We start from the raw sequence: 12,210 nt of genomic DNA, 5'->3' as shown, positions 1-12,210 counted from the left end.
ACTAGTTAAAGTGGCATTTTCTGCTTGTAACCTGGCAGTTTATTTTTCTTTCTTTTCTTCATTCAAAGTGTTGCTGAGTTTGCAGTGTAATCTTGAGAGCAGTAATCACAGCAGCAGGCAATGGCTATAATTGAGGATTTTGCAAATGTTGAAGTTTTTCTTTACAATGTTCATTTCAGACTTGATTTCACAAACCATGTAATGAAAGATCATTTCAAGAAACCTTTATTATAAAAGCTTGTGTGTTCTTTTTCCTTTTTTGGTAATGCTTGATTGTGCTTGGATGTTCTCCCAAATGGTATTCTAGGCAGGGAGAACGTCCTGCTTGGGCAGATGACATGTGATTTCAGTCTGGTTTGAATGTAACACAACATGTCAGTAGGATATGTACATTATGTAAAGTAAATGTATGCACAAGTATGTGCAACATATATTTCAAGTCTGTCTCTTTGCCGTTATGCCAATGTTTGTAATGTACATTTTTGAAATTGACTAATATAATAAAGTTACTCTTACAATCGAAGACCGAGGACAAAACGTGAATAGAACAATTGTATAGAAATTACAAACCACAGAAAAATTGTTATTGACTCATTACACTTATACATTTATAGCCAATCGGGGACCTCAGACCCAAATAAAAACAAGGCAAAGGGTGCAGTACAACATTTATTGCCTCTTCTTACTGTCGAACTGTGCACATCTTTATCTGTTTTGTGTGTCAATAAGAAAACAAACATCATCATTCCTGTGAGTATATCTAACAATATCAAAATGTAAAAAATAAACGTTTAAACACTCTGTACATGAATTAGTCAGTTGTAATCAGCTCCAAGTTAATGGACCACTCTTCTCAGTTCCAAACGTGACATTTGTATCCATTCTCATCCTCTTATCATTTTCTGATTCTGTGCTCTCTTTATTGATCTGTTGTTCCCTTTTTAGATGTTCATTGTTGCTTTTTCTTTACTAATCTACTTTTCCCTTCCACATTTTTACTCTTTTCTTTGATATGTAATATACTGTAGCTCCATTTACATATTTGGCTGGTGCCTTTATCCAAGGCGACTTACAATATTTATGATACAACTGGTTACATTTCTTTTGGATTTCCAGTTGGAGCCCAGGCAGGTCAAGTGACTGGCTCAGGGTCACACAGCGTCAGTAGTGGGATTTGAACCCACAACCTCAGAGTTTGAAGTCTGAAGCCTTTATCACTCCACCACACTGACTGGAATGGAACTCAAGTGTAGTTTTCATTTCATTATTTACATATTATGTACACTTTAATAGATAACTAAGATAAGTAATGTGAAAGTGACAATTGAAGGTTGTGTCTAGAAAGCAGTATTATTCTTCCACTAAGATGAGTCTCAGTCAAAGTAACACACTGTAATTGTTATTCAGTTGAACAATCCCTATATTTGTGTTATGTTTAGTTCCGATGCTGCTGCTGTTTTGTCACATTTTTGACCTTTAGGTTGTAATGTAAAGTTCAAATCGTAAAAATCTGGGACTTGTTCCTTTTTTTCAACCTGGTTGTCCTCTACTGTACTTCTGCTTGCATGTATTCTTTGCAGTCATGGGACTCTCCTTCAGGTTCTCCAGTTTTCTTTTACTTCCCTAAGACATTCTGTTGTCAGATGTTACTTGGCCAGGTGCAAGTTAGAATGGGTATGTATGAGTGTGACCAATAAAAGATGCCTTCCACTCAGCACTTCTTTCTGTCTGGTGCCTAGTGCTGCAGTTAATTGTTGGATGAACAAAAATATTCTTTAGCTACTGATGTGTTTGCTTCATAAATACTGTTTTTCTTCTCTGCCTTTATGCAAGTAACATAACATTCTCAAATCTGCCAGATCTAATTCAGGCTTGTGGAGGGACAAGATCCTGGAATTAGTGATCACAAGGCAGGAGACATCAGTACACAGGGTGCCAGTCCATCACAAAGCCTACTCGCGCATAACACTCACGCAGGCCCAGTTCTTAAGTGCCAGTTAACCTGTTCAGCTGGATTCAGAAGGCAGCAGCAATACCCGCTGCACATTTTATTTTTATGTCAGCATTGCTTTAATAAATGTAACATTTTTGAATTGTTATTTTCCTGCAGGGTATCATAGGTTCTGACAAGCCTAAGGCTGATCTGTACCCTGGTCCAGAGATCCGTCTGACACTAACATATACAAAAATGCTGACATACCTTTAATCAATTTTACTATTACCAATTTGTATTTTTGTATTAATTATTTAATGTGATTGAGAAAATGGGGTAAGCATAACATACAGCAGCTAATTTAGTCTGCTAGAAAAACAAATTTCAGAATGTTTTAGCTGTTTTTGTTTTTCTAGTCTAAGTCTAATTGTCTGAATTCAGGACCAAAGAGTCATCTTAAGCACTCAGATAAATTAATTCATCTATGACATTCTGTATTCTTGTGTTCAGGTCCCAAAAAAAACAATTGTGATCTGAAATTGTACCAGCTAGCATAAGTATCTTTCTAAACCTTGTATTAGTATCTCAAGTTCAGTGTGCCTCATTTTTAATGAAGAGTTTTCTTTCCTAAATCTTAAACTTTGGAAGTAAAATTCAACTTCATGGATATGTTTTACTGAAAATGAACTTTTCTGCTTGCTTGTTTTTAATCCTCATTTTTTCCTGTTTCACATTCCATCATTTACTTTTCTTAAAGGTTTTTGCACTTTGTAGATATTTTATATTTCTTTCCTGATTGATATCCCCTGTAGTTTTTTCAAGTGTCTCCAAAACAGTAAGATTCTTTGGTAACACTAAAGTGAGCTTATGTGAGAGACATCTGGACCAAATCAATGAGATAAACTGGACACACTACCTTAAAACCAGAGATTCAATGTCACTGCCTCTACTCATTGAAAGTGGCACGTGTCTCATAGTCACAGGATACTCCAAAGTGCCTCTTTGCCCAGATGTGCCAGTTTTCATTCAGAAGTACTATTTTTTTAGATCAAGTTCAGTACTTATATTAGTAGTCTATGTTAATGTAAAATATTTATTTTAAAAGCAACTTTTTGTTCTTCATATGGTTGTACATGTATAATTTCAGTACAGGCACATCCTTCTCCATAATGCAAGTCATTATAATTTAATTGTACAGAATAGTGTTTTGCCCTTTTCATTTACTGCACTTAGCTCATAATTATGTTTTTAAGGAAAGCTAAGGGAGATTTTAAGAAAATGAATTATTGCTTCACTAAAGCTGTTGCAATTTTAAAAATAATGTATTGGCATGGTAGGTGAATATCGCACAGCATGATCCATGAATCTTAAATTGTAAATTACTAGTCTGACTCAAACACTTCCTCACAAAGTAAATAATTATAGAATTAAATACATTATTTTGAAAGGTCATCAGAAATCAACAAAATCAAGCTCAGGTATGAATTACTCAGTGCATATGAGAAGTTCAACAGGCCTCTAAGGCTTTCACGTGCATATGTCACTTTATTCCACTTATTGGAACATCTGCTTCTGTTATTGTAATTCTGTATACCCCTGCAACCTTTTGATTGGCCTCTACCGTATCATACAAGTTACTGTACCTGTCTGCCTTACATGCCAAGTGAGGCAAGTTGACACAAAGGTCTGCATGGTAATTCCTCTCACACTCCTGTGTTCTGTCTTATTTATAATCATTTGACATACTTTACTTTAAAACATTCAAGCTGTCCGAAATGGCAAACATTTCTTTGTTGCAGACATCTTTGTGAAAGTTAAATAGTTAATGTGCCTTAATCCCAAACCCAGAAAAAAAAACATTCGCTTATATCCTTTGTTATACCTTGTTTTTTCTTTTTAGTCTTCAATGTTAAGTAAAATGTCCTTTTTCTAGTTTATTTCAGTAGTGCTTCTTTAAAAATACTACTTAACCAAGATGTTCTTATGTTTGTGTCTTACAAGCACTTGACTATCAGTTTGCAAAATCACAGAACTAGAAGCTAAAAATCATTGTGCCTGATATGTTCAAGCAAAGATATGTGTACTTCAAATGCATGTACAAGCAACAATGTTGAACTTAATGTCAGAGCTGTGCGTGTGTGTGTGTGTGCATGTGTGTGTGCGTGTGTGTGTATAAACTGACTTCACGGTGTAGCACTCTGGCATCTGCCTACAATGTAACACAGTCTGAGAAGAATCTACTGCTGTGCTAATGTTTGTGGGTCTCTGCATAAAAGGATACATAAGGAGTGATTAGTGAGAGACGGATATGAAAGGCATTATATAACAGATGGTACTGAAAGGTACTATGTCATTGATACATACATGCATATGGTAGGTACTATGTGTTAGATCTAAAAGGCACTATATAATTAATAGATATGAGATACACTATACGATTCATGGAGAAAAATACAAATGCACAGTGTGCTTACGGCTTGTGTTTGTGTACGCATATATTCTTTCTGTATTTTAAGTGTAGAGGTATATGAATAATTTAAACATATAAAAGTAATTTTCTTAATGCTTAATTTAAATGTCATATTTTTATATATTAATTATTATACTTAAAAGTACATTCTTCATATGCTTTAATTCGATTAAATGATAAAACTAAACAAACTTACTATGTTCTCGGTATGTTCCATTCACCAAAGGAGATACAAACACAAGGATCCCCAAACAAACTGCCCACGGGGTCCACATTGCTTCTGTCAGAGAGGAAAGAATGATAATGCGTAACTCCAGGTAAGAGAGCGCGTCTAGTTTGGCCTCACCTGATGAAAGTGCCTGATATCCTTAGCTGCTGATTTATATCCCCTCCTTCTTTCTGACTAATGCTGACGCATCAGATTGCTGTATTCAAGGAGACACACTCAGTGTAAAACTATATTACCAATCCCTTGTATGGTTTAAAAAAAAAGCACAATGCAAAGACCAGAAAAAAGCAGCTAAATCAGGATTTGAATACACTTCCCTTATTTGTGTTATATTGATCAGAGTATCCCCTTCTTCGTCTATTTTCGCTCCAGGCTTTTGTCTTCTATTGAAAATACATGTGAATGGTTGAGTGTATCATCAGCGTGACTTGGGGGCACACTGCACCAATGGACCTCCTTATATGTGAGAGAAAAAATGTCTAATAAAGTGAAAAGTTCAAAGATTTCACCTACTCATAGTACTAGCACTCAGGACAATCCACTATCCAGCACACAGCTGTACCCCACTTTGATCCTCTTTATTATAAACCTAATCAATCAGAAATAAAAAGCCTCTGAAAGAAGAAAGAGGTCTGGTTGGTTGATATGGGTGGGACACAATCAGAGCAGGTATCTAATAAGTCACTTTTATAAGGTTGTACATTTGATGTGCTACCATGTCACCAAAAAAAAGTCCACATGGATGGTCATTTAAAACTAAAGACAAACGATTTAATAAGTTATCAAGAATTATCTTTATTAAAGCCTTTTGTGCATTGCTTTATAGTTGGATGGTGTGAGATGAGCACCTGAGGTCATTGTTACCATTAATTGCATATGTTTCTTATGTGGGTAGAATTCTTAACTGGAAATTAGCAAAGTGTTGCTTTTTCCCAAAGATTATCTTGACTACCTTTGCGATGAACTCCCAGAATACTGTCAGTTGCTTGCATTTCTGAAAGCTGTTGCTTTATTAACATTATTGATGATTATGTTGACACACTGTTAGCTGTGTTTAACTTCCTGAAGGATTCCTTCCAAGTTCTGCTCACTGTGTTTCACTCTAATGGAGGGTGTTGAAGAGACAGTTTGAATCACCAAGAAGCACCAAAGAAAGGTGACCCATAGAGGTACTGCTGACATGAAATGTGTTTAAGTTCTGTAAGAAAGCTTGAAAGGAGGAGATGAGAGATGGCAGTAAAGACACATGCTGTGTATACAGTGTGTGTGTGTGTGTGTTTGTTGGGAATACAGACATAAGGAGATAGTAGTCATGGACTAGACCTCCCAAGTGGGAAAGCATCTGGGTATCTAGGAAATGGTGGGGTAGTCTCACTTTTCATTCGCCTCTCCCTTTAAGCTTAAAGCATTTACCCCACACAGAAATAGTAAGCCAAAGGTGTACCCCCATTCTTCAGGTTTTTTTTTAATATACTTATTAAGAAATTAATCAAGACATCTATTTTCTGAAGCCACCTCTTAAAATGAAACCTGTGGTCAATAACACTGAGTGAAGTTATAATCAGCCACGAAGCAGTGGTCTATTACAAGAAGACAGTAATAACTGAATTGATAATTATATTTAGTAATTATTTAGAAATTCAAGTATATGCTTGATCTCATTGTTTTCTCAGTTCGATATATGTAGCATCTCTTTGTACATAATATCTTTTATTTTATTACTGTAATGTTTGCTGTCAAATCAGTTTATTTTGTTTATCCACATGCCTTCTTTGATTTGTATGCACAGTACTACAAAGCTGCTGTGTCATATTGTCCTTTGTCATTTTTCTTGAAATAATAATAAAGCCAATCTTTTCACTCATACAGCCTGTGATAACATCACTTCATAAACTACCTTTTAACTTTTCATGAACACACTGCTTTGGATTGGCCTAAAGATGTGTGCTAAATATCCGTGTTGCTGCTGCAACATAGCATTGCAAAGCTGTACTGTTTGGCACAAGGTGTTCGCCTTTTTAGAAATATTTAATCTCTTGCATCTAGACAATCTTTCAGAACAAGTGTTGCAGCTGAAGTTATACAGTATGTATCTATTATTTTTTACAAACAAATATATAGTACATGGACAGAGAAACCCTCTTTTATCAATCTTTAATTTTTTTTTTGTATCAGTATGCTGCTGCTGGAGTATGTGAATTTCCCCTTGGGATTAATAAAGTATCTATCTATCTATCTATCTATCTATCTATCTATCTATCTATCTATCTATCTATCTATCTATCTAAACCCTTTATATTATTCTGAAGCAACAAGTAAAAAATTTGTAACAGTATATATGTATAACTGTGCACTCATCCAAACCTTTACTTTCAAAATTTTGTTTCATGCCAGTCGTTGAAACAACATTTTGTAATAGCGATTGTGTTTTTTGAGCTGCAATTCACCTATCTTCTCCTGACTTCTGTTACAGTTGTCCTACAGACGTTCAGTGTGTTATTTATTTATTTTTCACATTGTTGCCTTTTTCTTGCATTTCATATCTGAAATAAAGTACCTACGTACATTTTAATCCCAGCCTCTCCTAGTGCTGGGTTATGGTTGGGGAGGAGCGTGACCAGTGAGTGGGGCGTCCTCGTGTGAAAGTTGGAAAGGGACATGTGCAGCAAAACACTTGCTCATCGGTATGCTAAGAAACATTGCTGGTGTACTCCAAGTTGAACTTGAAAGGAAACTAACATAAGGAGAACGTGTAGCAGACAGCCTCTGGGTATGGTAATTGAGTCTATGATACTTGAATTTTAAAGCTGCATGTTACAATGCTTCAAATTCATACTAAGCAGCACTTACAAATCAAGCTTAGCCTTGAGTCCTTCATGTCAAACTTTGCTCAGGATCTGACTCAAGCTTTGTGTGTAACTCTATGCACTCTTTGCATAACTCTGCGTAAAGGTGAGCTGTTACATAGGCGTTATATCTGTTGTTGTTTATGCACAGCTCTGACATGTAGTACAAATGACTAATTGTAGACAACTACACATCATTAGAATGCTCTGAGCCTCAGCTATCCAGTGAGCCTTTCGCTGTATTTGGCTTGACGTAGGTGGGATACTTAACTCAATTAGACTAACTCAGCTGTAACACGCTGCTTCATTCAGGGTCTACATTTGCAAATTGCATATTTTTAATAATTAAAGAAAGCAGACAAAGTGGCAACTTATGACTTATTTGAAAGAAAACACCTTTGGGTATGTAAAAATAACAACTTCGCTTTTGATGAACCTGTGCGTCTATTGCATTACACACAAACTACATTGAAATATGGTGGTGTTATGCTGGCAGGACATCTCATGCATAAGTAGTTAAAAAAAGTTGTTCATCCATCCATTTTCCAACCTGCTGAATCCGAACACAGGGGTCTGCAGGGGGCCAATCCCAGCCAACACAGGGCACAAGGCAGGTACCAATCCCGGGCAGGGTGCCAACCCACCGCAGGACACAGACAAACACACCAAGCACACACTAGGGCCAATTTAGAATCGCCAGTCCACCTAACCGCATGTCTTTGGACTGTGGGAGAAAACCGGAGCACCCGGAGGAAACCCACGCAGACACGGGGAGAACATGCCAACTCCACGAGGGAGGACCCGGGAAGTGAACCCGGGTCTCCTAACTGCGAGGCAGCAGCGCTACCACTGCGCCACCGTGCCGCCCAAAAAGTTGTTCAACTGTTTTTAATTTTAATTATTTACAGCAACACAATTGCCAGAAGTGTCTTCTGATAAGATGCGTCATCCACTGACTACCAAGTGGGAGGTTTTGTAGCAGGAATTACACAATCTTCAGAGCTTATGCAGAACGATTTTTTTTTTTAACTAAAATAGTGATATTCCAGCTACAGTTTTAGTAACGTATATGATCCATCAAAGTGCAATTGTAATCCGTGTACTAATACTCCATGGTGGGCTCCATCCATAACTCGTCCTGCCTGCACCTTATGACCCTGTATCAGAACAAGGAGGTTCACTAAAATGTATAAATGCAGTAATAGTAAAGTTTGGGCACAAGGTCCATCTAAGTCAGAGAACTGCTGATCTGAAAAATTCGTGAAATACCAACATTGCTTGAAAGCATTTAGTGCATTGTGTAAATAAAAAAGGACAAAAATAAGTTAGATCTGATTTTTTTGTAAAACACGCAGAGAATGCTCTGTCCTTCTAGCTCTAACTACAGATCCTTTTAACTCTTAAAAGTATTCATCATTTCATTTGACATAACATTGGAATGCCAGTATTTCACTGTGAGACATACAGTAGTACAATTAAGAAATCTGTTTGTCAAAGTTTTCAATAGTATAGTAATAGTTTTAATGTTTGCAGGAACGCTTCTATTATTTCATCCGAGATTGTACCGACACCCAGACTAGACAGGCAGCTTCAGGTCACATTTCCTGAATGTGACGTGTGACTCATGCTTTGATAGTTTATTCACATCAGTCTGTGAGATTTACTCATTGTAATATGCAAACAATCCTTTTCTATATCCACATATTTCTTGTGCTGATCACAGGGAGCACACATCAACCCTAAGCAGCAGGTAGTGTGAGACATCACTCCACCACAGAGCACATCTATGCACAAACCCTCACACTAATGTCCTGCAAAGGCACTGACAGAAAACTGGAGTTCCCACATGAACACGCTAAGAAAATAAACAGTCCACACAGAAGATGACCCCATTGCCAAATTAACTTGGTTCTAGAAGCTAAGAGACAGCATTGACAGCCACTGTTACTCTGAACAATGGAACAGAATCCACAAATGGACAAATCTGTACATAGTGATTTAGTCTTCAGTTAGTCTAGTAAGTGCTGGCAGATGTTAAAAACAATTATGAAACACTACAGTAAGCAGAATGGGGTAAAGCCGCTGTCACATCAGACAAAATTGTGTGGATGCTTCCACTGATATAGGAACACAATTGTTGTAGAAGAATCCAGCATGTCTAGGGATGTTTCAGGAAGCTGATCAGACAAACTGTCAAGAAAGACAAAGAAGAAAGTATTTCAGCATTAAAAAAATTAAAGCAAAGAATGTAAAATGGACCGACGCAAACAGATACTCAGGTGTTCTGTGATAGAAGAAACACTGCATTCAGAACTTTTAGAGAATAAACTGTAGAAAGGAAATTAGTCAAAATACAAGAATCAGGGATCATCCCTTTTATTACACAAAAATAACACATATTATGGAAGAAGAAGGTATACTGAAGCAAAGATAAGGGAGTGTCTAATGAAGGCAGAATCATTGGCACAACAGGAGCAAAATATCTACAAAGCTGGTACTGGGTGTCTGGACTACAAGAAAATAGAAAGCAAAGGTGTGGGGGAAATGGGTGTAGAGTAGCTGAGAGTAGAGACACATTTACAAGGTGGCAAAAAGTAAGAAACGGACACATTCATCACCCATGATATGAATAACACATTTCTGAGTTTGTATGGTCATTTTCTTCCATCATCTATTTAGCGCATGCCTTTAGACATTTAGGCTGCTCAGTCCTAGAAAACTGATTAACAAAAGAATTAACGAAGGGTTCCGATTACAATGAAAGCAAGTCCGTCAACACACGTGAGCTCCTAGAGATAACTGAGCAGTTAATATCCTATCATGCTTAAGGTCGTGTGAACTTCTCTGTCTATGCCTACCAGGCTTTTTTATTCTTAAATAAGAAAAATGTTTTAAGTCTTCACCAAAAGATAAGATAAGGGCAGAGTGGTGGCTCTGAGGCTAAGGATCTGCGCTGGTATCCCAAAGGTTGCTGGTTCGAATCCCCGTCACTGCCAAAAGAGATCCTACTCTGGTGGGCCCTTGAGCAAGACCCTTAACCTTCAATTGCTCCAGGGGTGTTGTACAATGACTGACCCTACGCTCTGACCCCAAGGGGTATGCGAAAACTAACAAATTCCTAATACAAGAAATTGTATAAGGCAAAATAAAGAATAAAAAAAAAGAGATACGCAAAAGACCCAAATGCTTGTCGTCCCCAGTAATAAAGGCTACGGTATGGTGACTGTCATAATGTAGAGCATATGGCAGGAGCTTCAGTGACAAAGACAGCTCAGTGCAGTGATGTTTGATATGAACAGCAAGGTGCATTGATATAGATAGATAGATAGATACTTTATTAATCCCATGGGGAAATTCACATACTCCAGCAGCAGCATACTGATACAAAAAACAATATTAAATTAAAGAGAAAAATGCTGGTAAAAACAGACAATAACTTTGAATAATGTTTACCGCCAAGGGGTGGAATTGAAGAGTCGCATAGTGTGGGGGAGGACCGATCTTCTCAGTCTGTCAGTGGAGCAGGACAGTGACAGCAGTCATGTCGCTGAAGCTGCTCCTCTGTCTGGAGATGATACTGTTTAGTGGATGCAGTGGATTCTCCATTATTGATAGGAGCCTGCTAAATTAATGATTCAAGGTGTAATAATAGATTGTCTGTGTGTGTTTGATGTGTTTTCCCTGAGAACATCCTACCAGAAGACACATACGGTACTGTAGCTCTCTGTGCTTTCGATTGCCAACTCTGTCACACAATTATAGTTCTAAACTTTTCAAGTTTAAGCTCCTGATCCTTCTTGCACTCCTTACAGAAGCTTTATGATCATTGTTATCCCACCTAGACTTAGGTTTGTACAATATACAAAAAGACTGTTTTGCTGAACAAGTGTCTTCTTTGGACAACATTACAGTCAGCTACAATCAAGAGGAACAGTACACCCAAATGTTGTGACTGCATCTTGTGTTTTAGAACTAAAATTTGGCTGTGCATAGATGAGCTGAATGCAATATTTGTGTGAGGCAGAAATCTCCTTAAATGCTTCTTCAAACTCTTTTTAAAAAAAAAAAGATGCATGTATAGGTCTAAGTTAGTGGTTTGCCCACATGACATAATGTCTATCAAAATCACTCTTTCAGTATCCAGAAACCGTAGCCAAGCCTTCCCTTGCTGAAGGGGAAACTTTTAAATGTCTTCTTCTTGGATGATGAAATCCCATTGACTGACTTTTGGTCTCCAGCTCTTAGACATGAATCCAAGACCTGGATCCATGATGAAAGCTTTCAAAGTGGAGGATCAAATCTGAACATACCTCTTTCCACACATTTTTAAGATTGACGGTTAGGCTTCATGGATCCCAATATGCATACAGAATTGAATATCCTGAGTAAGCACTACATTTCAAATTAACCACAACGTAAATTGAAGATGTTTCATGTTAATGTTGTCTGAAGTGTAAAATGTGTTGCAAAATGTTTTGAGCATGCTGCCTCAGGCCACATGACCACATTCAAAGCTAACATTTGTGGTCTTAAACATATTAGTGAGCACCATAGGTGATAGGATCAGTATTACGATTTTTGGGGATTTCCAAACTTCCGTGAATAGGCATGTTAGTTCAAGTGTTTACAAATGTGTGGTACCCATGCAATTCAAGGTCTTGATTCATAAGTTATCACAGACAGACAAGAAGCAGTGACCAGAAATCCATCTGGGAATTGTTCACTGAATTAC

General features: G+C 37.3%; 1 protein-coding gene across 1 annotated transcript in view; it reads right to left on the bottom strand.

The window, feature by feature from the left end:
* lamc2 (laminin, gamma 2) overlaps positions 1-4,764 on the bottom strand; it is a 44,037-nt gene extending 39,273 nt beyond the window's left edge. The window contains exon 1 of the mRNA XM_028811342.2: positions 4,600-4,764. Coding sequence (XP_028667175.2) covers positions 4,600-4,678 — 79 coding nt within the window. The 5' untranslated portion in view covers positions 4,679-4,764. The remainder of the gene's footprint in view (positions 1-4,599) is intronic.
* Between the last annotated feature and the right edge of the window lie 7,446 nt (positions 4,765-12,210).

Source organism: Erpetoichthys calabaricus, chromosome 10 (genome assembly GCF_900747795.2).
Source record: "Erpetoichthys calabaricus chromosome 10, fErpCal1.3, whole genome shotgun sequence".
Taxonomy (NCBI): Eukaryota; Metazoa; Chordata; class Cladistia; order Polypteriformes; family Polypteridae; genus Erpetoichthys; species Erpetoichthys calabaricus.
This window is presented reverse-complemented; position numbering and strand designations above follow the sequence as displayed.